The sequence below is a fragment of the Myodes glareolus genome, chromosome 24 (genome assembly GCF_982192425.1).
Source record: "Myodes glareolus chromosome 24, mMyoGla1.1, whole genome shotgun sequence".
NCBI classification, from domain to species: domain Eukaryota; kingdom Metazoa; phylum Chordata; class Mammalia; order Rodentia; family Cricetidae; genus Myodes; species Myodes glareolus.
The window spans coordinates 1234131-1261252 of record NC_142049.1 but is presented as its reverse complement, the minus strand read 5'-3'; the positions used below and the strand labels follow the sequence as shown (position 1 = coordinate 1261252).

The window sequence follows — 27122 nt, the reverse complement described above, 5'->3', positions numbered from 1 at the left end:
TGTGTGTGTGTGTGTGTGTGTGTGTGTGTGTGTTGGAGGACAATCTTGGGGCTTGGCCCTCACCTTCCATCTTGTCTGAGACACAGTCTCTTGGTCGTTCACTGTTGTACACACCAGCCTAGCTGGCCTGTGAGCCTTGGGAATTCTCATCTCCATCCCCCACCTCACTGCAGGAGTCTCGTGATTACAGGTACACGCCACCATGCCTGGCTTTATGCAGGTTCTGGGGATTCAAACTCGGGTCCTCACGATTGCCCAGCAAGCGCTTTACCGTGAGCCATCTCTTCATCAGTGAGAGTGTTTACACGTCGCTAACGCCTCTGTGTGTTGGGCGTTTTGTTGAGGGCCTAGTGAGATTTACATTTCATTTTCATTTGTTTCATAAAACATATTAGTCTTCACTTCAGCAAGATCTTCATAATATTTGTGTTCTGTTGGCAGCAGTGATTTAAAGGATTAAAAACAAGATGCAATTATCTCGCGAAGGGCGCGGGGGTTTGAGCCCTGGGGGTGTGGCTGGGTGGCAGAGTGCTTGCCCAGCGTGGGAAGGCTTTGTCTCCACCCCCAGGGCCACATTCCCGAGCATACTGTGTAAAGTTTGAATTTATTTCTGTCAAAAACGTAAACTAAAGTAAATGCAAATTCAAGAAAATTTATTCTATCTTTGCAGACGTTATCTTTATAAATTTATTAAAATTAAACAATATACATTCTAATTAGTATTAGCTTTTAAATTAAGATACTTAACCTGGCCAGGCCATGCAGGCTCAAGGCCATGAGAGACTGAAGCACCAAGATCACGTGATCGAAGAATGCCTGGGCGATCTAGCAAGCCCCTGCCTCAAAATATAAAGAAAAAAATGATAAGGGGTAGGAGGAGTATGTCTCAGAGGGAGATTGCTGGCCTAGCAAGCACAAGACTCTAGGTTTAATGTCTAGCACCCCAGAAACTAATAAACAGACCAAGCATGGTGGTGCATACCTGTAACCCCTGGGACCCACGTGTGGGAGACAGGAACTGACGCCCACAGGTTGTCCTCTGAGTGCTGCATGCACAAAAGAAAATAAATATGCAAAATAAATAAATATAGTTTTTAAAAGAACGAGGATCTCATTTCCTGTTGCATGAGCACAACAGGAATTGTTCAATATCTTAAGAGGTTCCTTGGGTACCGTTTGCGTTTCCTTGTGAACCCCACTAATAAAATGCAAAAGGAAGAAAACACACACACACACACACACACACACCAGCACCATATATTCCTCTCAGCAGATGTCGGGCAAGCATCTGGACGGGCACACCTTTTGTTCTTCAGGAACAGGAGACAGGTTTGCCCTGGACCAGAGCGGTGTTGGTTAGGGCAGTAGAAGTTTGAGAGAAATCTTAGCAGGTGTTGGTGTTCCAGCAACTTCCTTTAGGCCTTCAGCGTCTCCCCCTGCTTCGATCCTGCAGGAGGTTTCAGACTGAAGAGCCACTTCCTGTTTGGGGCCCAGACCTTCCTTCTAGTGACTCACTGACTCTCACTGTCCCTTGCTGTGAAGTCAAGGTGGGGCTGGTGGTCCCAGGCTTGGGCAGGTCACCCTTAGCCTGGACCCCCCACTAGGGGACCAGAGACTAAGCTAACGACTCAGCCAGAGACAGGAAATGAAGTCTCTTGGTTCACTTCAGGTGTGAGACTATTTGTTGTATCTTGGCTTGCCTGGTGGGCCCAGGACCCAGCGGGAAGAGAAGAGATGGGGGTAGCCTCTGCATCTCTCCATCCTTCATCTTCTTTTCTGGTAGCCGCTAGCCCAGGTGAGGTACCTCGGTGTGGGTCTGTCACACTTCCTCTTCCCCGTAGAACCGAGAGGCATGGTGGAAAGAGCTCCAGGCTGCGGCATGGACTTGGATCTCTAATTACAACTTTCGGGGACTGCATGGGTTCCCTGGCGCATCTCTGTGCCTCCATACCAAGTGTGTCCTATGTCTCCTGCCAACAGTGATGCTTGTGCAGCTTCTGTATTGTAGGGTTTATTCCAAAAGATCATGGGTTGTGGGGCTGGGGCTCAGTTGGTAGAGTGCTTGTCTAGCATACACAGAGTCCTGGGTTCGACCCCCAGTACCACATAAACCGTGAGTGGTGGCACCTGTCTGTCACCCGAGCACTGGGTGGCACACCTCTGTCACCCCAGCACTGGGTGGCACACCTCTGTCACCCCAGCACTGGGGAGATGGAGGAGGATCAGAAGCACAAGGTCGTCTTGAGCTACATAGGGAGCGTGAGGTCAGCCTGGGTTTTGTGAGACTCAGTCTCCAAACAATAAAATACAGTGGAACAAAAACAGAGCTAAGGCCTCTCGGCAGGTGGCTTGAAAGGTACAGTGATGGCTGTGTACAGACGTGAGGCTCCAGCGTGGATCACAGACATGGAGGCCTGCCTGTGATTCTAGGGCTTAGAAAGCGGAGATGGCAGACGTCTGGAACAAGTTAGCTATCCAGGCTGGCCATATCAGCAAGTTCTAAGAGACTGTGCCTTAGTGAATGAGGTCGGGGCAATGGAAGAAAACTCACAGTGTCAACCTTAGGTCTTCATATGCACACATGTGCACATACGCCTGCCCACGTGTGTGCCCGCATACATGAACACCCATAAACACACATATGCTACATGTACCCACTTCCCATGAGAAAAAATTTAAAAACTACACAATGAAAAAGGAATATGAAAAGAAAATGAAAAGGGTGTCTGGGTGATTCTTCGCGATCATCCTAACCCCTCGAGAGACTGAGGCAGAGAGATTGCTGTAAGTGTGAGAACAGTCTGGGCTTCGGAGTTTAAAATTAAATCTTGACTCAGTAGAGTAAAAAGGAGGTTGCGGGGAGGTTTGGTGTTTAATTTAAACTCAGTCAGTTTGCTGGACGTGCCTGTTTCCTAGGGCCCTCTGCTTTACTTTTTTAGAGATTTTTATTTTTAATGTGTGTGTGTGTGTGTGTGTGTGTGTATGTGTGTGTGTGAGAGAGAGAGAGAGAGAGAGAGAAGGTAGAAGACAACTTGTGGGCGTCAGTTCTCTCCTTTTACTTGGCAATAGGTGCCTTTACCCACCGAGCCGTTTTTCCAGACCCCTAGAGCCTCAGTGTCCAATCTAGTAAGACTCACATGGGTACTTTACACGTGAGCTGATTTCTCCCACGCGCGCACACACAGGCTGGTGAGCATCATCATTACGGCTTTATTCAGAAGCAGATTAAGAGAGTCAAGATCGCAGTACACAAGCCGAGATTCCACGCTGGGCAGCTTGCCCCAGCACTGTATTCTCCTTGAGGTCCTTGTGACTCGGGCGGTGATCCTTGGCTCGTTGGCATGGGAATGCAGAACCCCAGACCCAAACTGGAGACACTGAAGCCAACTGCAGTTCACAAGGTTGATTCCAGGATGGCTCCTGGTACTCTCAAGTCTGAGGATCCTGCTCTGTTATTATTCCTCTATCTCAAGACTGAGGATCCATTGTGTGTGTGTGGGCTTGGACCCAGGGTCTTGTGTGCTGTCTCCTCAGCCTTCTTTTTTTTTTAAATTAATTAATTAATTATTTATTTATTATGTATACAATATTCTGTCTGTGTGCTGCAGACCAGAAGAGGGCACCAGATCTCATTTCAGATGGTTGTGAGCCACCATATGGTTGCTGGGAATTGAACTCAGGACCTTTGGAAGAGCAGGCAATGCTCTTAACCACTGAGCCATCTCTCCAGCCCCCTCAGCCTTCTTTTAACTCTTAAAATATTTGAGATACCTCACTAAGTTGTCCAGGCTGGTCTTGAGTCACTCGGGGAGCCCACAAGGCCTTGACCTTTTTTTTTACCCTCTGCCCTGGTCTCCTGACTCGTTTACAGGCCTACTAGTGCAGGCCTGTGTCAATAAGTGTGCTTTGTAAACTATAAAGTCTATCACATCCCAAGGATTGTGAGGAAGCTCAGAAGAGCGAGAGAGGCAGGGCTGGGGCTGGCGGGCGGGAATGGGGCCGAGGTAGTGGAGAGAGGGTAGGTGCTCCTGGGTCTGTTGAAGCTGCTTCTGGGCCCAACTCTGTCTGCCCACTCTGAAGCTGGTCGACTGTGTGTGTTTCGTGCTGGCTCCAGATCTGACTGGGCTGGGGAGAGCTGTCAAACTGATAGGGGCTCAAGTCTGAGCTATTGCTGCCCTGTGTGATGCAGCAGGTCCTGGCCCCACCGGGCTTGGTGTCCCTGAATAGGCAAGGTGACAATGTCCTCTGAAGTATGAAGTGCTGATTCAAGGCCCCTTCCTCTACCCTTCTCTTCTATAGCCTAGTCTTCTATGTCTCTTCATATCTCCTGGGGCGGGGGTGGGGGGACGACTGTCCTCCTGGCTGTGGGAGCTGGTGGGGAAGGCAATGCTTGAGTCAGAAGACAGGCACATAATTGTGGTGCCCAGATCCACCTCCTGCCCACCGGCCCTCCCCTTCTTCCCCTGGCTTCCTTGGAAGAACAGCTGGTCTCACAGCTCCTGAAGGAAGCAGGTTCCCTGGCAGCAGAAAGGTCTCTGCCCCAGGATGGCCGTACCTGGGGCTGTTCTCATGGGCCCTGGCTAAGGGCATGGGTGTTCAAGGAGCAGATTCTCTGGGTTTGTCCTGCAGGAATGGCAGTGGACCGTGTGTCCCAGGATCTGCCACTAGCTTCTTAGCTTTTTCCTTAGGGACTGGGGGCTTCCTGGAGGCTACCTATCAGTGAGCCCACTCCTGGACCAGGGTGGGCAACTTCAGGGTGGGAAGCACCTGACTCACTGAAGCCAGGTGTAGACGGAAGATGCCGGGCGGGAGATGAAGGATTTCAGCGAGTTTGTCCCCTTGTCTCCTCAGCTCTCTGACTGAAGTGGCATCACCATCTTTGTGAACAGGACACCCCTGGAGCACAGCCAACAGCCACCGGACCTTCTTCCAGGTAAAGAAAGAGGAAAGGAAGGAAGTGGGGAGGGGGGGAGGAAGTAGAAACAGGCTGCAGAGAACAGTCCCCTGGTATCTGAAACAATGCCTGCTTCTCCCTTGGGAAAGAACTCCACAGTCTGTGAAGAAAATCAGGAGGGACAGGGACAATTGTCCCATCTATGGGGAAGGAAAGAGCAGCATCCAGAAGAGGGGCCTCCTGCCTAGTACATTGTCTGCACGCCGGGTGTCATCTGATATAGTAGCTCACCTAATCCTTGTAACAGCCCATGAGGTTGATGGTTTATAAGTCAGTTATAAATGTTATCTATCAGGAAACTGAAGCATAGTGACAGGAAGTCCCTGGCCCCGTTAACTAAATAGGAAACCTTGGTTTTGAACCCAAGCAATATAAGCTTGTCTCCAGCCCCTGTATTTCTCTTAGCTCATAGGGGTTATTTCTTTGAACTCCACTTTGGGGCTTTTAATGGACTCACAGCTTCAGGGCGGATTCATCTGAACCGAGAGCCTAGAGAAGGCCGTGTTTTTCAGTCAAAGGAATGAATGGCACGTGGCGGGACTAAAGGCAGAACTGCCCCCAGCCCCGAGAGGGGTCTCGGCTCCCAGGACTTTCTTCCTCAACCGTCAATCAAGGCTCTAATCACCAGAAAGAACGCTGGACCTTTGAACGAGGTGAAGACAGGTTTAGGCCTCATGTTCTGAGACATGCCTAGGCAGAGAGACTGCTTCTCTTTGCAGAATGCTGCAGGGACGAGGCAGACAGTAATGACGGGGGAGAAGATGGGGGTGGAGGTGGGGTCCTGCGCCCAGCCTCAGGTCACCTTCACCAGACCTGAGACGGAAGCATGCAAGCCTGTATCAGAGCCTTAACGAAAGAAAATTGTAGAAGTGTGCCTAATTGAGGCTTTTTTTTTAAAGCAACTTAATTTTTTTCTATAAATTGGGAAACAACTAATTATTATTCAAAGGCAGAATTCAGCTTGGACTCTGTAGTTCTGTAGCTGTGTGGTTTGTTTATTTATTTAGAGACAAGACCCTGTGGTGTAGCCCTGGCTGACCTTGAACTCCATCCTCCTGCCTCAGCTTCTGAGTGTAGCAATTATGGATGCGTGTCACCGTATCTGCTAGCCGCACGGTTTTAAAAGCTCTGATTGGTTCTCTCTCCCCTTGCTTTGCACATTTAACCAGTTTTTCTCACTGGCAAATCCATGGGCGTCCCTTTGGTGCCTAACCCAGTGTGTGATACCCAGTTTTCCTGGTACAGCCACTCCTTGTCAGGGAGGGGTCTGGGTCTGTGGTGTCTTGTGTCCCTATCACTGGGTACAAAGTGGCAAATACTTGGGGCTTCAGGCAAGGCTGGTCACATGGGACAGGATTCTGGATAGAAGGAGATGATACCCAAGTCCTGAGCTCAGTGATGTCTCTCAAGGGCTCGGCTAGTCCGTGTGAGCCCAAAGACCACAGTCAGTGGCTTGGGAACAGGATGACTCAGCCCAGGGCTTGCACAGGTCCCTGTGTTAATATGAATGGGAGTTGTGGGGCGGTGTGCAGGGTACAGGTGTTGAAGCTGTCAGCCTTTGGAGCCTGGTGCGGGAGGAAGAGGGAATGGAGGCTGGAGAGGCAGACTTGAAGGAAAAAAGGAAAGGTGCCCTTAGATGGGAGGGCTTGCTTCTCTCCATCCTGGGCCTGATTGGAGAAGCTGTTTGGATAAGAACTCTGCTGGTTTACCTAAGTAAATAAATCATTGCTCCCTTTTCATTTAAGGGACAAAAATGGGGCAGAGAGAGTTTGCAAGGCGTCAAGTCTCTGCCAGACCCAGCTTCCTTCTTCCCCACAACCTCATGCGTGTGGACCCCTTTCTCAGGGTCCTATAGGGCATGAGAGAAAGCCTGCTGAGCCCTGGACATCCATCTGAGAGTAGATGAGAAGGCGGTGAATCAGCCCCATGCTAGGCCCCCCGCTGGCCCTCTAGACTCAGCCAAAGGTCTTTGGGATCCTCACAAGTTCTAATTGTTCCAGGGAGAACCTGGCAGTGCTTGTGAGTGAGAGGAGCCATGGCAGGGGCAGGAACTCCTCCCAGGACGGCCTTCCTGTGGTCTTGATGGCTTGGAGGGGTTGCCCAAGCTTCCAGAGGGGTAGGACTGTCATCGGAGCCTGTCTCAGGAGCTGAGCAGGGCAGCAACTTGCACAGGGCCATCTGAATGGAGGAGAGGCCAGAGAGAGTGTCCTGAGGGTCTGTCTTTTGTGACTTCCTAGTCCTGAAATCTTAGCAGCTTGCTCCATAATTCTATAGTTATGGTCATCTTGAGGGAAACGATTTCTATTAAAGACATGTATTTTTTCATTCATTTATTTTAAGGCGGGGTTTTGCTTTGCAGTAAAGGCTAGCTTTGAACTCATGTTCCTCCTGTCCCAGCCTACTGAGTGCTAGGGATATGCTCAGCTGGGTGAGCCAATGTTGAAATTGGCTTGGGGCATATGTGGCCTGAAGTCTATGTTTTGTGAAGAAAAGCTCGGCTCTGCTGTAGGACTAGCCAGTCTTTTGTTGACACAGGATCTCCCTTGGTAGCCCTGGCTGGCTTGGAACTTACTACGTAGACCAGGTTAACTATGAACTCACAGAGATCTACTTGTCTCTTTGTCTGCCTCCCAAGTGCTGGGATTAAAGGCATGTGCCACTGTGCCTGGCAAGGCTGGCCATTTGAGGTGACTCTTCAGTCCTGGGCTTGTAACTTTGACTTAGGACTGTGGTTTTCAACCTTCCTAATGCTGCAACCCTTTAATACAGTTCCACATGCTGTAGTGAACCTCCAACCATAAACTTATTTTTGTCACTACTTCATAACTGTGATTTTGCTACTGTTATGATTGTAGTGTAAATATTTTCGGAAATAGAGGCTTGGCAAAGGGGTCTTGGCCCACTGGTTGAGAACCAATGACCTGGATGGAGGGGGTCCCTACGGTTTTTGGGTCCCAAGAGAACCCAAGGCTTCTAGGCAGGTACTTGAACCTATCAAAAAAAAACCATGAATGTACCCCAAACATGCAGGTTTATTGCGCAAGCCCCTGCCCCAGGGAGAAGGCACTACAGGCACATGGGCCTCCACCCACTGCCAAGGCAAGACTCGGAATCTGTCATTCTCAGCGTCTGAGGCCCTGGGCAGCTTCCTACTCCTCTCATTGATGAAGTCTGTGAAGTGAGGATCTGGAAAGTCGGTGCGACACCCCACCAGGATGACATGTACACAAGCTCTTTGTAAACTGTAAAGCACTGTGCCTGCATTTGTGATGGAGGTTGCCTTTGCTACATCGAGGTCATCTCCTTGAAGGAAAGGAAGGACTGGCTGTACTGCTTCCAGATGAATCTCCCACTCAGTCATACCTGACCCCAGTAGAAGCTTCTAAAATATCAGTGACAAAGCTCAAAGCCTGAGGGCAGGACAGGCTGAGGTAGGAGAAAGCTGACCTTATCCAGGACAGGGGTAGGAGAGAATGCCCCAGGAGCTGGGAAAACTGAATCACCTGGGGGAGCACAGTCTGAGAAGACCAGGCCTTCCTTGGCCTGGGGGCCGCACAACTACAGGAAGACCTGAGCTTCCTCGGCCTCAGTTCTTTCCCAGTAGAGCCAGCAGTCTCTTGTGACAGAGAGTTGGGTAAACAAGAGGGCCTGGCATTACCATGCAGAAGATTCATAATGGCCCTAATTATGGCATGATTAATTCTTTGAGGGCTCTGGCTTGAAGCTCTCCCCCACTGAGTTGCTCTTCCCCTAACAGAGAGCAGGTGTGGTGGGGTGGGGCCTACTTGGGAGGCCTCCTTGTGCTTCCTTCAAACAGCCAGTCTCTTGGTCTCTTCTACCTCCACTGCTCAGGAACTTAGATTTCCTGCCTGCCCTAGGTCTAGCCTCTTCACTATTGATTCACCGAACCTAGGGCTTTCTCTGAGATCCAAAGAGGTGACACACATCACCCAAGAACGCAAGTAAGATGGTGACAGCCTACTGCTAACCATGCAAGTCATCCGAAGAAGCCTTGGGAACCTAGGGCCTCTGAGAGGCTCCACCGACCGGGACAAGAGCAGGGCAGGTAGGGATTGGCTAGCCTCGCATTTCTCTGGTTGGGCTTTCCACAAGTCCGCGGAAGTGAGAACTTGCAGGTTCAGGTGATTCTTCATGGTTGCCCAAGGAGCAGAGAGCCTCCTCTGCCATCATCAGAAAAGACTGTGTGATATCCTGCCCACCCTATCAGCCACCTCTCTGCTTTGCTCTGGAGATGAAGACAGAGTCAGTGGTGGAAGGGTGTTAGGAGCTGAGTGCTGAGGAAGTCCCTAGAGAGTGTCTGAGAAAGGACAAGGATGTGGTCGCCCAGAAAACGGAGGTGGCCTGTTGTGGCCGAGCCTAACCTCAGACCACCATTGCTGGACTTGGCTGGGATTGAGCCCCTGTGGGTGCAGCCAAGGAGAAGATATTTCCCAGTGTGTCCTTCCTTCCATGGGGCCTGGCAGACCATGGAGAAGGCAAGGCCCCACACCCAGTCCTGGCACCCTCAGGGGTTTCCGTTTTCAGTTCCTGGCCTGGGTGTCCCTGGGGCCAACTCAAATACAGTCCTCTGCCCTGGGAAGCATAGACTGCTGGCTCTTGTGGTGATGGGGAAATAGACAGGACCAGACTGAGGACTGGCCCACCCTGGGGGCTGCTGCAGAGGTAGCCTGGACATTATTTAGCACCCTGGTTTTAGATAGATTTCCCTAAGATTATCTGTATGATCACTCTGTGTGTGTGTGTGTGTGTGTGTGTGTGTGTGTGTGTTTGCATGTGTGTGTGTGTTTGTGTGCGTGTGTGTGTGTGTGTGTAATAGACTTTTAAATATCCATTTTAGCCTTTAGAGAAGTTGATTGAAGCTCTCAGCAGGGTTTAAGCTGAACAAACGTGCTGTAGGAATGGCAGGATAGCCCAGGCACAGCGTCATTGCTGCTGGTCTCAGCAACTGCTGCCCATTATGCTGTCATTCGCCTGATGCGTGGGATGGTTTGGCTCCGTGGGGGTGAGGATTAGTAGGTGTGTGGGAGCATCCTGGGCATAGGAGGCCTGGTAGGTCTGACGGTGGGCACCACAGGGATCGTTCCTGCTAGGTGGTGTTGTGGACACTGTGAGTGTAAGAACTTCCTGGGTGCCGTGTGTAGCGCTGCACAGGAGGGTATTTTACATTCTGTGTTACTGTGGTACCTTTGGGACAATTGATGGATGAGTGTCAGTGCCTTGTTATCGACTAGAGTGGGTCTGCATGGCCGGAGATCTGGGGTGTGACAACTGGTACATTACTGGCCATACGGAATAGTGAGGCTGCCCTTGCTTCTCTGTGTCCCACCTGGTTCTCCCTCCCCTTGAGCCCCAGGCAAGCACTGATCTTTTTTGTTGTCTCTATTTTTGCCTGTTCTAGAATCTCTAAAAGAGGCCTGCTGTCATCTACCACTATGCGTCCAAGTTTCCCCTTGCCTTTCTGTGGCTTGCTAGTTCTTTCTTGGACACAAAGTGTCCCCGTGCGATTCTCCAGTGCTGGGATTACAGGCTTCTATCACCATGCCCAGGCTGCTGATTTCTTTGTCTTGTTAAATACTATTCCATGTATGATGCGCCATAGTTTACCCTTGTCCCTCAGGTACAGTTTGTAGACATGGTCCCCACTTGGTAGGGTTGTTATCTGGAGGGTCCTTGAACAGCGCTGGAGAGCTGGGACCACAGTGACACCCTTGTCCTAGTAAAGGGTTTGGGTTACAAGCCATAGAAGTGATTCAGGTGAGTTTGAGCATAAGAGCTTCTTGAATGGGGGCAGGACAGTTCTCAGGACTGGAGTACCTCAGAGACCCCAGCCTGGGCAGAAATGCAGGGGCCCAGGCACAGCAAGGGCCCTGTTCCTTCTGTTACAGTGACCCTTTCAGAGCTGGACAAATAAAAAGCAACCGGTTTTATTATATAAGGTACAATGTGTCTATTTCATTGTTATCAGATTGTTTGTTCTATTGTTTGAGACAGAGTCTCACCTTGAATCTCTGGTGGGCCTGGAATTTGATATGTAGTCCAGGCTACCCTGGAACTCAACAGAGATTTATCTGCCTTGGGCTCCCAAGTGTTGGGGTTAAAAATATGCACAACTTGCTTGCTTTTTAAAAAATTTCCTCTTTTTTTTTTCTTTTTTTCTTTTTTTTTTTTTTTTTTTTTTTGAGACAGGGTTTTACTATGTAGCCCTGACTGCCCTGAAAACTCACTCTGTAGACCAGGCTCTGTAGACTCATAGAGATCCTCCTGCCTCTGCCTCTGGAGAACTGGGATTAAAGGTGTGTGCACTACACCTGGCTACGACTTGCCTATTTAAAGAGCACAACTCAGTTGTTTTTAGTAGTCACAATCACAGAAGCATTACCACTAATTCTAGAATGTTTCATCACTTCCAGAAGCAGCCCCAGACCCACTGTCAGGTGCCCCATTCCTCTCTCACGCTCCTAGCCCTGAGATAATTCTTTCATTTTCTGTTTGCCCGGGCAGACCTTATAAATAGAATCACTTAGTAAGCTGTCTATTTTAACTGGCTCCCTGTATTTACAGTAGCATTTTCAAGATTCGTTTGTCAATCAAGCAAGCACCCATGTTCTACTCCTTTGTGTGTATGTCCTTTCTTAGGTAGTGACCCCCTGTTTCTGAGCCAGGGTCTCTCATTTGGCCAGCAGCTCAGCAGTTAGGCTAGGCTAGCTACCGTGGAGCTACAGGTTCTGCCTGTCTCCACCTCCCCAGAGTGCTGGGATTGTAAGTACACACAACCCTGTCTGGGTTTATTTATTTGTGTGTGTGTATGTGCATGTGTGCGTGCATGGGTGTGTGTGGGGTGTGTGGGGTGTGTGTGTGTGTGTGTGTGTGTGTGTGTGTGTACGCGCACGCACATGCATGTATCTCAGTGCCCCTGTGGAGGTCAGAGGAAAACTTGTGGGAATCAATTCTTGCCGTCTACCACATGAGTTCATTCTGGGGGTCAAACTTGGGTCATCAGGCTGAGTGGCAAGCCTTTGCCCACTGAGCCATCTCACTGGCTCTATGCCCAGCTTTCTTGTGTAGGTCCTGGGGATCAAACTCAGGTCCTCTTGCACACATGGCAGACACGTTACCCACCGAGCCATCACCCCATTGCTTTGTCCTGCACATGTGAGTGCTTTCTGGTGCTCTTTCATTTAGCCCCAATCCCGTGGCATGTAAAGTAAGGCTCTGAGGGAATGACTTGCAAAGTCACATCGCAGGTCTCCCGAGGGAGACCACATTAACACTCAGGCCCCGCAGTTCTCACAGAAGAGACTGGGTGTCTTACCAGCTGGCAGTCATAGATGGGCGGAGGGGTGGGGACACATGTCAGGCACAACCAGGAGGTTAGGGTGGCAGAGGACTTTGGAGGTTGGTGTGCAAATCCACCCTCCTGCCACAGCCCCCACAGCAGACACTTTCTCCATGTGAAGCCAGGAGGCTGCAGACCTCAGAACCAAGTGTCCAGGCAGAACACTCTGGGCTAGGGAGAGACCTCTCACGTCCCAGAACTGGCAGAGGCTCTTGACAGGAGATTTCTCTGGCAGTTGGTTGGTATGAGCAGTCTTAGGTGACTTGAAGAAATCATGGCTGCTGAGCGGTACTTTTAGCTTTGCTGGGAGGGGGAGGGTGGTGACAGGCTGGGGGACAGGAGGAAAGAACCTCATCTGTGAGAGCTGACCTCTGTGTCAGCCGCCCAGCGTCCAACCCGCGACTTGGTGAGTAGAACTGGTTCGGCAAGCTTCTGGAAGGTTCTCTTCTCCCTGTTCTGTGCTGGTCCCCGGAGTTATGGGGATAGTCAGTTGCCACATGGGGCAGGCACACATGTCACAGGTGCCCCATGTCAGCAGTGCACACATAACAAAACGGTCCAGGAAATAGTGGCAGGGCCTGTAGGCTACAGTAGGTGCAAGAGACCTCTAACTGAGCCAGGGTTCAAGAGAGGCTCCCTGGAGACTACCAGGGTTAGGAGGAGTAACCCAGATGGGACAGAGGGCAGGCTGGATTGGCAGGGCAGGTCCTGGTCAGAGGGCTGGCTGGTGCAAGGGTACCCTGGCTTTAGTGGGGTTCTGCGCAGAGGTCTGGGAAGAGAAGACCAGGCCAGGGGGTGGGAGGCATAGCTTGAAGAGGGGTCTTAGATGCAGGCAGTGTGACAGAGCTGGGCTTGCGGAGCCTGGGAGATTCCTCCCTGCAGAAAGGCAGGAGCCACTGGCTGCTGTCATCCGAGGCAGACAAGGTAGTCTTGGTCACTGGCTTAGGTTACCTGGTTATTGAAACAGGGAGGGGATGAGATGGTCCCTGTTTGGGACACACAGAGGGAATAGAAGTTTCCTAGCTATGGACAGGATAAACATTTACCGGAGGCCCAGAGGTAGAATCCCAGAGTCTTGGGTCTGGGGGTGGGGGTGGGGGGTGGAGAGGGGACACCACTTCACTGCTGTCCTTTTGAATGGAGCTGTCATTTCCATTCTTAGGTGAAGTGACTAGGAGGCCAGCAGTCAAGGGTCAGGGAACCCTGGCCCTGCTCCTGGATTCACCAAGGGCCTTGGTCCTCGCAGGGAGGCGGCCCTCCTCCACCCCAGCCTAGCAATTCACAGAGCTTGCCCAATAATCTCCAAAGCAAAGCCTGTCACCCCCTGTTACACATCCAGAGACTGAGGCCCAGACAAGAGCCTGGAGTGCAATCACCTCCAGGGGTGGATGTGATGTGATTGACAGCTGAAGTGACAGCGGAGATCTTAATGCTGGAGGTTGCCTGGATGAGCTCTTGGCTTCCTGGCTGTGGCTTCCATTTCCACCTTCTCTGGAAGACTGAGCATGTGGGAATGTATATGTGGGGGCCAGGACTGTACTTGTATTGGTAGCTGAACTTGGGTAAGAGTCTCCCAGGTGGTACTGGTTTTAAAGGTATGAAGGAGTCCTGGGGAGCAGCTGAGGCTTGGCGCTGTGTGTCAGGACTAGAATCCCTGAGGAGAGGTCATTAGTGAAGGTACAGCTTCAGTTGGAGTCAAAGCCCCAGGGTTGAAGGAACCATGAAGGAACAATGGCTTGGCACCATTTAGCAGGGTTCGAGTCCCTGAGGGGCATCCAGGAGAAGCTGTTGGTGAAGACGCAGGTTATAGGGCAGGCACAGCATTTTGGAGATTCCGAGACCATGTGATTACTAACACCAAGGGCAGCAGCAGTTGTGGAGTGGAGTTAGGCTGAGCCTGGGAGACAAACTGTGGTGCTGTGGATAGCAGACCTGGAATAGTGCCACTGCCAAGGCCCCTTGGTGCCCAGAGGATAGTGGGTGAACCCAGACGCTGGACACTGAGGGATTCACACTGCTGGAGTTCGATTTGATTTCACTTGATTGTGACTGTGTCCTGATTATTCCCTCTTGGAGTAATTATCCCTTCCCTGACATCCTTCGACGAGGGACCGTGACCTGAGAGTTGTATGCCGGAGTAAACCCTTTCTTCCCCGAGTTGCTTTTGGTCATGGTGTTTTATCAAACAGCCCCAGAAATCCCAAGGAAGACACCTGCACTTGCAGGTTGACATCTGCAGAATTAAAACCTCAAACACTGCCTCCAGGAAGCAGCCTTGAGCCTTGGCTAAGTACCCATTGGCACCCTCTCCTTCCGTCATGGCCTGACTCACACTCCCAGCTTATGGGAGGCAGAGGCAGCCAGGCGGCAGAGGGTATCTGTACACATCCCCTCCCTCTGAAGAGCCAGACAGGAAGTATTTTAGGCTCTGCGGGTCACATGACCCCTGTAGCGGTCACTTGCCCTATAATTCTAGTTAAAGCAGCCACAGACGGTGAGAGCAGAGGGGCCAAACACAGCTATGGTTGATAAAGCTTTATTAATGGATGCTGGGGTTTGGTTTTCATAGATTTTTTCTTTTTCTTTTCTTACTGATTTTATTGAGCTATACATTTTTCTCTGCTCCCCTCCCTTTCTCTCCCTTCCCCTTCAACCCTCTCCCATGGTCCCCATGGCTCCCAATTTACTCGGGAGATCTTGTCCTTTTTCATAGAATTTTTATGGGTCACAAGATATGCTTGTTTTAAGTCCATTTCCCCCAGTGATTTAAAAATGTAGAAAACATTCTTAGGTTTCAAGCTGTACAAAAAACAAAGAAGTAGGCAACTGGTCAGATTTGGCAATGCCATGGCTATAGTTTGCCAAGTCATGGGCTAGGATAAGTTCCCTTGGAGCCAGACTGCCTGGCTATGAATTTCAGCTTTCCTGTATTACCTTTGTGAGGGACTGAGTCTTTCTGAGCTTCAGACTTCTAGCGTACAAAATGACTAAGACAAGGCTTTGAGAAAGTTAAAGGGCATGCCACTTTGGAAAATAAATTTGGTACTTCTTTCAAATAAGTACCAAATGTCAAATATAAGAGTTACCACATGACCCAGAAAATCTATCCCCAAGCGTATCCAAGAGAAGTGAAAAATCCATGTCCACACCAAAACAAGCAAAAACTGGTAACAACCTAGAGTATCCTCAACCAACAAGTGGGGGACAAGAGGTAAAATAGCCATATCACCAAATATTACTTACCTATTTAAAAACTGGTAGCCAGAAGTGGTTGTGCATGTCTATAATTCCAGAACTCGAGAGGTTAGTGACAAGTTCAAGGCTGGCTTAGGTACTTATTGAATTTAAGGGCAACCTGGGTTACCTGGCCTTGTCTCAGAAAAGGAGATGAAGCCTGATGCTTGGTGTGACGTGGATAAACCTCGAAGAGATTTTGTTAATAAAAGCAGTATTATATGAAAGGCCATGGCTTGCAAGCGGGTAAGCTCTAGAACTGGTAAATCTATAGCCACTGAAGGTGACTCGGTAGCTGTCAAGCCTGAGGGGTGGCCTAGGGTGAGTGAGGGTGCTACTGCCCGTGGGCTTTGGGTGGTGGTTGGGACAGCACAATTTCTCGGGTGTTAGGTAGCGGTGGTTAGGAAGCAAATACAACTTGAGCAAATACACTGAAGATGCACACACCAAACACCACACCACACTTGTGCAAGGGTGACCTTTATAGACGTGAAGTGTGTTTCGATAGGAAAACAAGACACCCCTTCCTTCCTGCGGATGTTGGTAGTACTACTGCATGGGGAGCTTGGGGAGCATGGGGAGCATGGGGACCAGGGCCCTCTTGTCTCAGGATCTGGTGGGGGATTTATAGCCTTGCATCTTAGAGTTGACAGAGCAGGACAGGCTTCTCATCTGTATGTCAGAATCGCCATGCTGGTGACATCCACAGATTGGGGCTGAAGATCCCATGATGTCTGTCTGGTTCCCTGGTCACACTTGATCAACACCAGCCCTGGGAGGATGAGTCCTGGGGGAGTTGATGGGTCCAAACTGACAAGCAGCACTGGTTAGCAGCTCATCCCTCAGGGGACCTCCTGTTGTCCTAAAGCCTCTACAGTTGCCACCATGCTGAATGCCCCTTGGGGCTGAAATGCTTGAGGATGCTGGAGTGGACCTCTGATGCCTTCACATAGTATGGTCCAGGCCAGGCATGGCCCGTTCTCTCTCCGAGCCTTGGTTTGTTCGACAGTTGGATGGATGGCCTTAGGACGGGGTGCCTGCCACTTTAGGTGACGTGATGATGGAGCGAAAGCATGGGTGCGTGGCCCTTATTTCCAGCGCTCCGTGCCTGTCAGTGTTTCTGATCATGTATTCTGTAGTATGTTTATTTTGAAAGTCTGCTATTGCCAGGCTCTGTGCCAGTGATGGGGAGACAGCAGAGAATTAAAAAGACAAAACTCCTCGCCTTCGTGGAACTGACAGCGGGGTGGGCAGGCAAAGAAAATAGGCAGATAAATTATATTTAAGAACATGACTGAGAAAATAGATCTGGGACTGTGGGAGGGAGCTTAGGGGGAGGGGAGGGACTCCAGGGCTGTGGAAGTCTTACTAACCGGGCAGGATGGTGCATGCCTGCGACACTCGGGAGGCTGGGGCAGGAGGATCAAAGTTCAGGGTCAGCTTCAGTTATATACTGAGCTGAGGGAGAGGAAGGGGGAGTGATAGGGAAAGAGAGGGAGGGATGGAGAGAGAAGAGAGAGAGAAAGAGAGAGGAGAGAGAGAGAATGAGCTAAAAACCTGAAAGAAAAAGATAGAGCCATGCAGATTTCCAAGGGAAATGAAAACAGCATCACGCTAGGTAAATGTGGCAAACACCGAAGACTTCAGTGTGCCTGGAGGGGAAGCAGTGGGAAGGAAGGGTGCCAGGGACCATCAAGGATGATTCTTCCCCTCCAGGACCCCATAGAACTTCCAGAAGAGGGTAACCTCCCTGACCTAGGTTATGGTGACTTCAGCAGAATCAATGCCTCACCCACCCTTCCCCTGACTCACAACTCAGTGCTTTTTTCCTGCAGTACCAGCCGGGGGCCTCCATGGGCGCTTGAGGGCCGGGCGCCAGGGCCGCGGGCACGAGCATGGTGAGACACCAGCCCCTGCAGTACTACGAGCCCCAACTGTGCCTCTCATGCCTCACGGGCATCTATGGCTGCCGCTGGAAGCGCTACCAACGCTCGCACGATGACACCACACCGGTGAGTTATCCTGGGATGGAGTCAGAGGCATCCAGAAGCCCAGTGAGGGGGCCCTGGAGCTGAGGGAAATCGGGGCTCAGCTGTCTCTGTGTGGTTCTGGACAGACCATAGCCCTTCCAGAATTCAGTCTCTTCCTCTGTAAGGCCCCTAGCTTCCCTCAGGTGGGAGAGTCAGGAAGGAGCCTGTTGCATGGATGTAGATAGTTAGTGGGGACAACCTACTTCAGGAACCTGGACAGGAAAGGAGTTTGGGATGATCCTAGAGGGGTCACCCCAAGAAAAACAGAACTTCTCAGTTCCCACAGATCTGAAAGGCCAGCTAGGGGTGTCAGGAGGATGAGGAGGTGGGGTCTGGCCACCCTGGAGCCTGGGAGCTGATGGAGCCACGGCCTGGCACCAAGGCCCAGTCACCTGAGCTGCTGGCGTGCCAGCCCTGGCAGCAGGTGCTAAGCTGGATAAAGAGGCCTCAGTGCCGGCTTCCTGGGCAGACCGAGCAGCCCTCCTGTCCCTGGGGCGCTGTCAGCCTGTGGATCTGGTTTCTTCTCTGAAGGAACCCGATTCCTGTGTGGTGTTTATCTAAAAGCTTTGCTGCCTGGAGAACAGCTTTTTTCTCCTCCCTCTTGCTTGTCTGAACAAAGAAACTAGCCTCCGAATTCACCAACTGGCCGCAAACAGGCTGGAGGGTCAAGGGTGCGGCAGCTGAGGTGGGAGGGAGAGGGAGGTCAGACTGCGTGCCTACCTGCCTGCCGTCCTCTGTGCTGAAGAGGGACCAAGTGCAAGACTGTGTCCGGAGCCTGGGACCCCCATGAGGAGCATGGGTCAGTAAAATGGACCAAGACACTTCCAGGGAGGAGGAATCATGGCTGAACAGAGCAAGGCAAAGGAAGAGGAAGGGGCATGGCCAAGGGCCACACAGAAGCCCTGGTAGTGTTAGGATGGAGCCCAGCCCCCGCTGTGCCCTCAGCCTGAGCTGGCATCCCGGGCGCTACATGCTATGGCCATTGTCTCTTGGGTAGACACAGACCAGAGTTGACAGACTAAGGTCAGCGGCACCTCTTCCCCTCGTTGCCAATGCCTATGAGCTATGTACCTGGGAGGGAGAGGCAGTAACATATCCTCTCACAGGCCAGCATATGAGACAGGGATGTTAAGTGGCCAGCATGGTGCCACCTGTAAGAAGACATTAGGACAAGACACTCTGATGCCAAGCCTCAGCCACTACATCACTGAGACGGGAAGAGACCAGATTAATGACATCAGCATTATGGGCCATCCACTTTGTTCCATAGCCTTCTGCCCCACTTGGGCCTAGGGCAGGCAGCAGGCCTCTTCCACCCAACGCTATGAATGGTACCCTGTATGCTCTCTGAGTCAGTGCTGTGCTGACAGGCTCTACTCTTCGCTGCTCCTAATGACCCATGGGTCACGGAGAGACAGAAGCCAGGGACTGGAGCAAGATCACCCAAGTGGTAATAGGCAGCCGAGGTAGTGGAAGGGCAACCAAGCTTCCGATGGAAAGGCCACAGCTTAGGCAGCCTTCGTAGGCCGTGAGTCAAAAAGTGAAGGGTCTTGATTGTGATCCAAGGAGGGGTGGAGAAAGTGTGCCCCTGAGGCGATGACCAGGAGCCTGGGGATTCTAAGCCATGGGGACACCAGTGTCTGGACGCTGGGTACGGAACCGAGGCCGAAGGAGCAGCAGAGCCCTCAATCCATTCTGTTTCTGCAGATGGCTGAGCTCACCTCAGGGGACCCCAAAGTCAGCTGACGACGAGCCTCTGAGACTCACAGCCCGCTTCCTCTCCTACTCGTGTGGATATTCCGTCTCTCCTTCCTTCTCTTTTCTGCCCTCCTGCCACAGATGGCCAGAATGGTGATAGGGTTATGCTGGGCTTCCTTGCCAGCCGGGCACAGTGAAGGGAACAGAGGGTCTGCCGTCTCAAAGATGGCTGAAGAACAGTTGGTAGGGTGCTTGCTTAGCGTGCGGGAAGTCCTGGGTTTGCTTCCCAGCACTGGATAAAACCGGCACGAAGGCACAGGTGTGCGTGTAAGCCCAGCACTCAGGAGTGAGCAGGAGGGTCAGAAGTTCAAGGTCATTTCTTAGTCACTTAGAGAGTTCCAAGCCAGCCTGAGACCCTGTCTCAAAACAATACAAAAGTAACTTCTGTAAAATAGGGGCTACTTACAGTCTACAGGATAAGTAGAAGCCATGCTGGCTCTGGGGAGCAGGGAGGAGAGGCCTCTGCAAGGGGGTCCTCCCTCAGCTCTATCTCACCTGTGAGATGGGAGGCTGTGAGCAGGTGAGTCCTGGAGCTAGGAAATAAGGCAGTCACGGTAAGAGTTAATTAACATATTGAACACCTGCTGCGTGCCTGGAAGAAACGATTGACTGCCCATAAAGGCGAGAACGAACATCCCTGCCGGCCACATCTAATTGTGCACCCATTTTACAGAGGGAGAAATCCAGGCACAGAGCAGTTGTGCTGGAGGTCATGACAGGCCCGCAGCCGCGGTGTCTGGAGGCCACAGGCTGCAGAAAGATTGCACTGATGTCTGGATAATGAGAGCTCAGGGAGAATGGGGCCGGGAATAGACGCAGGAAGTTGCTTGAGCAGGGTCTGGGGTGAGGGAGGGTTATTCTCTGATGCCAGGCTGGGATCGCCAGTGGCAGCCTGCTCAGGCCAGACTGACTCCCAAGGGAGTGCTGGGGATGAGCAGGGTCCCAGAGCTGGGAAAGGAACCCCTCTTCCATGAAGGCCACCCTTCTGCCCACTCCCAAGCCTTTGTTCACAGTGCACAGCAAATGAAGAAGGAAACTGGGAGCTGGAGATGGAATGTCTCTCCTGCTGCTGGCCGAGGGTGTGGAGCAGGCAGAGGGTGCCTCACCCGACGGCAAGGAAGGGAAGAGGAGCTTTTTATAACTGGGGATAATTAATTGGCTGTTGTTTGTGACTCATTACTTTAATACTGCCAATTAAGGACTCAGTGAGACAGAGACTGTTCTCAAGCTGGCCCTGGCCCTCCTCTCTCTGCCACCCCTCCCCCAAGTCCCTGGGTCCCCTGAAGGCAGCAGTGTCAAAACCAGCACCACGCTGAGAGGGATTTAGGTCAGAGGCCTGGAGGAACTTCCTAAACTAGACACCAAGAAGCCAGAGTATGGTAATCAGCTGTCTTGCAAGTCTGTGCTATGCTTGCCTTTTAAAAACTGTTTTGACCTTAATTGATTCCTCCTGGCTTGTGGATGGAGCGCCAAGAAGGAGTGATTTATTCAGGCTGAGGGGTCCTTGGCACAGTGTGAACCCCTGCTCATACCCCAGCTCCCCTCTTCCACCTCCAGTGAGCTAAACGGGGCTGTGCTTATGAATGCAATCAACAAACTTATTTTGGCACATGCTCACGCATTACAGTTGCAGCTGACCCGGTTCTCTCCTGCCTTGAAAGGGAGCCCAGGCTGGCGAGAGCCAGGGGACTGTTACGAATAGACACCCAGATCACCCAGGGAAGTCAAAGCCAGGTTCAGGGGTTCCTGGGAGTAGGTGGTAAGCATATGGGACAGGGTGTCTTTTGCTCCTGACTGGTGTTTGGGAGCTGAAAAAAATCATTGAGCTTCATCTGAGAAAGGGGAGCAATGCTACCTGGGAGGCCTGAGCAGGCAGCAGCTCTGAGCAGCCTGGACTTTAGCCTGGGGTCAAGCTGTGCAAAGGCCCCAGGGGTTACATTGTACAGAGTCCTCTGAGAGCCCTTGAGAAGAAGGTCAGGGGGCCAGAAGAGAGTTTGGGGAAGTGATATGCCTGTGTGTACGTGTGAGTGTGTGTGTATGCATACGTGCAGGAATGTGGGCAAGGGGAGAGATTCCACAGACACCTAGGAGGTCCAATCACAGGCTGACCTAGGCAGAGCCTTGGAAACAGTCCCTGTCAGCCCATAGCTCTTGGTCTGGGAAGCTGGAGGCCACCCTAAGAGATGCAGCCTGTGCTATGAAGGCATGGGTGAGCCTTAGGCAGGGGTGGGCAGGCAAGTCAGTGCCCCCAGCACCAGTGGCCTCCCTCTTGGGTTGGAACTAGGTGATGGCTCCTTTTGCCATGTAGGTCTGTCCCTCCGTTGCCCTTCCACACCAGCCGTGCCAGCCTTGCCGTCACAGCTTCTCTGTGTTTCCGGTAATCTGGCCCTCTCAGCACCGAGGCTTTGCCTCCCTGCCCCAGGACCCACTACCCCCCCCTCTTCTCTTAACTAGATATCTTTCCACCAAACCAAGCCATTACTTCCTTCCCTGTCATGTGGGCTCTCACAGCAGTTTGGGCCAGTGCTAGCCATAAGGTCTGGGATTTTTCTAACCCTTGCAGTGGACTCAAAGCCTGACTCAGGCTTGGCAATGGGTGCTAAGAGAAATGCAGAACGGACAATGACTTGGATAGTGCCTTGGTGACTGCGAAAACTGCCTGGAGGGTATGCCTGTCATCTTGCTGACTCTTGGGGAGATGGCACCCCCTAAGTTCTTGAGTGTTGGGGTTCTGGAGAAGGAAGACACACGTATATGATAAGAGGCTGACTGGATTCCAGGCCTGCCTGTTGGGCTTCTGGCTGTGGCTGACTCAGCCCTTGGGTTCTCCCAGACCCCCCTGGAAGGCTGAGATTGGCTTTGTCTACAGGTGGACCAGAAAAGGGGAATTTCCCAGCTTCCTGTCCTGGCAGTCTTGTGGTTTGAGTCTTGGTTGGGGTGTAGGTGAAGAGAGACTTCAGGGTTGCCTTGGTGATGAAGTCTCTTCAGGCAGATGCCGGGATATAGTTGGATTCAATCAGATGCAGCTGGACCCTCCTGGCCAGGAAGCTGCATCTCTAGCTCTGCCCTTTCTTCTGACGCTGCTAGGGCCCTCAGGCAGACCCTGGGCCTCTCAGCCTCAGTCTGCTTGCCAGTTAAAGGGGTTATTAGATGTGTACCCGTCTAATTATTAAACGGGTACCCGTGTGCCTCCTGTTCCATGTAAGAAGAGATCCTTCCCTAACCTTGAGAAGAATGCATCCTCCCTACAAATGTCCCACGAATGGTTTTCTCCTTTTGATGGCTCCAGGGAGAGTCTCAAGGATGAGGGATGATCCTCTGGGCTTTAGTCTTCTACTTTTGTAATGTGGTGGTGTAAATCAGAAAATGGGAGAGGGTCTGCTGGCATCCTTCACCTCCTCTGGGAAGGATACAAGCAACACCGAGGTCCTAGCAGGTGGAGGCCCAGACCGTCCCGTAGGGAGGGTGTGTGAACTGCTCCAGCCTGAGCCTGTAAACTGGGGAGGCCTGAGGGGTGATCAGTGGTTTGTCCTTAGGGTCCTCCAGTTCTGCTTGCCTGAAGGGTGGGCAGGAGGAAAGAGAAGTTGAAAGCTGGGCCTGATGCTATCCTCCCACCTAATGGGCTGCTCTGAGGGCGCCCTGGCAGAAGCGAGAACAGACAGAGGCCTAACTGCCCAGCCTTCTATAGCCTGGAGAAATAAATCCAGCCTCTTATGCTGCCAGGAACTGGCTGGCGGTGGGATTGTAATAATCCCCTCCCAGTTCGGCCCTAAAGCTGCCTTCTGTCTCAGCCCTACCTAGCTGTCCCTCCCCCAAATCTCCTGGGCACCAGCCAGCATAATCCTGCCAGGGCATGCCCGGCTCTGCTTCCCAGGAACTCCTGCCCACTTCCCAGCCCGCATTTCCTCCATCCCTCATTTGAAACTTGGTGAGTTGAGCATGGGGCAGAGGTGTCCCTGGATGCTGGGAATCGCATGACTCTGGGACTCCCAAGCAGAGCTGGACCATGTGAGACATGGGGGCAGCTAGGCTGAACAGGTCAGCTGAGGCAGAGTCGCACACAGGAAAAAGGCTTGCTTCTGTCCAGACAGGGTGGAAATCTAGAAACAAATTGCAGACACCAGAGAATTTGCTGTGTGGTAGACTGAGGTGGGTGTCCTTGCAAGCTTCCTGTAGCATGGGGACGTTCGTGCAGCAGCGTGGGAGATCTTGCCCCTTACCTCACACCAGCATAAATTCCAGATGGATTGAAATGTGGTTTTCCCTATTTTTAAACTTTTCTTCTATGGGGAAAGCATTGAGGAAGTTGTTGAGAAAATCAGACTGTCTGGGAAGATGTAAATGGAAAGGTGCTTGAGGCTTTGTTGGACTCTAGCGGTAGGCTCTGGAGGCCTTCTTGGTGTATTGCCATCCAGAAGGATGGGCGGGGCTCAGCCTTGAAGGTGTGTAACTATGACTTAAGTGTAGTGTCTGCTCTCAGCCGCTCTCCTCGAGCACAAAGGCAGAACCGAGGAAAGTAAAAAGGGTAGACGCGATGACGTGAAAGCTTAAATTGGGGGTCTGAGGTGGAGCTCAGCTGGTGGGGTGCCGCGTTTGCTGAAGTTGACGTTCAGTGCTTCCTAACACCGTGTAATTCTAGCTCCTGGGGGGTAGAGCCAAGAGGATCAGGGGTTCAGAATCATCCCTAGCTTAAAAAAATAAGGGTGTGTGTGTGTGTGTGTGTGTGTGTGTGTGTGTGTGTGTGTGTGTACGAGATGGCCCAGAAGATACAGGCACTTGTCACCCAAACCTGGTGGCCCTGAGTTCAGGCCATGAAACCCAAAGTGGAAAGAGAGATCCGATTTGCCAACATTATCCTCTGTCTTCACAAATGCACGTGGCGTCCGCATGTGCGTGAGTGCAGACACACGCCTAGATAAAAATTATTTTAATTTTAAAAAATTAGCCATAAGAAGAGAAGCTGTTTCCCTTAACAAGACCTGTCTGCTCTGCCTGCCTCTGCTCCTTCCTGCCCAGATAGAGGCTCCTTCTCCAGGAAGCCCTCTGTGCCCGTTCTTCACCTGTTGCTTGCAGCGAGCCCTTGGGCAAAGCCTTGACCCTCTGAGTTTGTTTCTTCTGTGGCCAGACAGGGATAATTACTTGTCCCGTGCCTTGTTTCCTTGAGACAGTTGAGGACCACAGAGGCACCCAGGTCTGGTTGCAAGTTCTGGCTGACCAGTGGTGTTTGTTTGTTCTTTGTGACCCCAGGCCAGTCACTTTCCCTGTCTGGGCCTTGGTTTTCTGAGCCCATCCCACCTGCTTTGCAGAACTGAGATGTAGAGAAGCCTATCTTCATACCACAAAGAGCTCCTCCAGGCTCCTGTCTCCCAAAGCTAGGGCTGCAGCCTGTGTGAGAGACAGGGGCTGAGCAGCGGCATGCCAGGGTTGTGTCGGGGTAAGCCTTCTGACCGAGCTCCTGGGGCCATAGCACATGAGCTCCCGAGCCAGGTCTGACTTCTTGTTCTGGCTGCCTAGGGCTGCCCACCCTGGGCCGGCTGCAGGTGATCTAGCTTGCTGTCCTCAGCAGCAGGAGGAAGAGTCGGTGTAGGGCAGGCAGGGGGAGGGCGAAGGCTTGATCACTGTCTTCATGTAATTAAAGGGCTGTCAGACGCGAACGGTAATTATAGGAACCATGGTAGATCTGGCGACTTACAGCTTACACGTGTGTAATCGCTGGGACCTGGCAGCTTTCCTGTGAGGTGGTGGTGGTGACATCATCTCTAGGAACAGGGGAGGAAGCTGAGGGTTGAGGTGCTGAGTGCTCGGCCCACAACCCTACTGACAGTGGGTAGAAGGGCTGGAATTAAAGCCACACAAGCACATACACATTGGTCTTTTGACCCCAGTATTGTTTGAGCCCTTTGGTTTCCATCAAAGAGAGTAGTTTTAGCTCCACTGGGGGGAGTCAGAGAGGCGGAGAGAGAAGGTGACCAAGGGGACAGCTCCTGGCCAGTGCCACCTTGCAGGTATGTTTATTGGAGCTCTGTATGACACAGTGTACCTGTCCTCATTCCAAGAGCAGGAAGCTGGGACGCTAAGAGGTTAAACATTGATCTCCAAGGCTACTCTTCAATGACCATCCCAGTATTCAAACCCAGCATGGCCGAGCGTCTGAGCCTACCTGCTGGTTATGCTGAGACCATATGTTTAAGAGGGACGAACTTTGGGGGTTCTCCCTGGGCTGCAGCAGGCTGAACTCCCATCCTGCCCTGGGTACACGGGAGGCAGGAGCTGAACGGGACATCTGAGGCTCTAATATCTATGATTCTGAGTCATCGATGCTGCCAGGGTGGAGCTGGCAGCCCCTACCAGGCACTGTCAGATCACAGAGTTCAGAAGCAGGGTTCTGTTCTGTCTGGGTACCCACAGACTGTGACGGGCAACCGTGTGCACCCTGGCGGCAGTCAGGGGTTCACAGGAGCTGCTCGTGAGTGGAAGCCAGCAACAGCAGAGTCGCCCCGCCCCTGCATGTGCTGTCCATGAGTCCTGTGTCTAGTCAGGTGTGGAGTCTGTCAGAGCCTGGATGCTAACGAGCTCTTTCGGCTAGCAGGGTCTTACAGTACAGAGGCTGTGGGCTGGGGGTGGATAGTGGGAAGGACAGGATACAGGCAAGGATGGTCACAGGCTCATCAACAGGAGGCAGGGAAAAGAAACCACTACCTTCGGTGAAATCAGCCCACTGTGGCCCTATGGCTGCAAAGGGGCTCAGCTCCTGGAGGACCAGGGCAGGAGTGGGAGGAGATGAGGCAGAGTCATAGGGCTGGGACCCTGGGGATTCTCTGTCAGCTATCACCCCTCAGCCTACGTCCCCTGGAGCAGGATTACAGAGTGCTTCCTGGCCAGGCCAGGGTTCACTCCCAACCCAGACCCCTTCTCTCCAGGTAGCATAGGCCTCCCGCTACCTGCTACCTGTGTGAACACAGGAACCGCCATTCCACAAAGGGGCCAGCCCCCAGCTGCATGGGAGGCTGGTCTGTTCCTCGAATCTATCCTCTTGGCAGCCTGGTCTCACATTCATCCTTTCTTGGTTCCTGAGACTGTGTCGAGCACCACCTTGTGTCCCAACATACTGGCAGGCACCCGGGGACCCAGGTCACACCATGCTCCATTACTCCCCAAGGAACACGTGACCTGGTGAACTCCCCTTTATTATTTACCTAACTGTGAACCACTGGAAGCGGCACTGCTGACTGGGCAGCACCCTTCCAAGGTAAGGCTTAGAGTTCCCATCCTAAGGTGAGGCATCCAGGCTCTGAGAACCCCGGCCCAAGTTGCAGAGCTGCATCTCTGAGACAGCCTTCCCGTCTGTGCAGCTGGGTGCAGTTGCTGCAGAGCTGCAGCCCTGAGACACCCTTTCTGTCTCTGCAGCTTGGTGCAGTTGCTGCAGAGTTGTGGCCCCAAGACACCCTTCCTGTCTCTGCAGCTTGGTGCAGTTGCTGCAGAGTTGTGGCCCCAAGACACCCTTTCTGTCTCTGCAGCTTGGTGCAGTTGCTGCAGAGCTGCAGCCCTGAGACACCCTTTCTGTCTCTGCAGCTTGGTGCAGTTGCTGCAGAGTTGTGGCCCCAAGACACCCTTCCTGTCTCTGCAGCTGGATGCAGTTGCTGCAGAGCTGCAGCCCTGAGACAGCTTCCCGTCTCTGCAGCTGGGTGCAGTTGCTGCAGAGCTGCGGCTCCAAGACACCCTTTTTGTCTCTGCAGCTGGGGTCAGTTGCTGCAGAGCTGCAGCCCCGAGACAGCTTCCCGTCTCTGCA

The 27122-nt window shown here is 52.1% G+C and overlaps 1 protein-coding gene across 2 annotated transcripts in view; it reads left to right on the top strand.

Annotated features, from left to right (window-relative positions):
- Gdpd5 (glycerophosphodiester phosphodiesterase domain containing 5) overlaps nucleotides 1-27122 on the top strand; it is a 77064-nt gene that overhangs the window by 21940 nt on the left and 28002 nt on the right. For both annotated transcript variants that reach the window (XM_048435059.3, XM_048435060.3), the window contains exons 2-3: nucleotides 4852-4933; nucleotides 17381-17557. In XM_048435059.3, the coding sequence (XP_048291016.1) occupies nucleotides 17441-17557 (117 nt within the window). In that variant the 5' untranslated portion in view covers nucleotides 4852-4933; nucleotides 17381-17440. The remainder of the gene's footprint in view (nucleotides 1-4851; nucleotides 4934-17380; nucleotides 17558-27122) is intronic.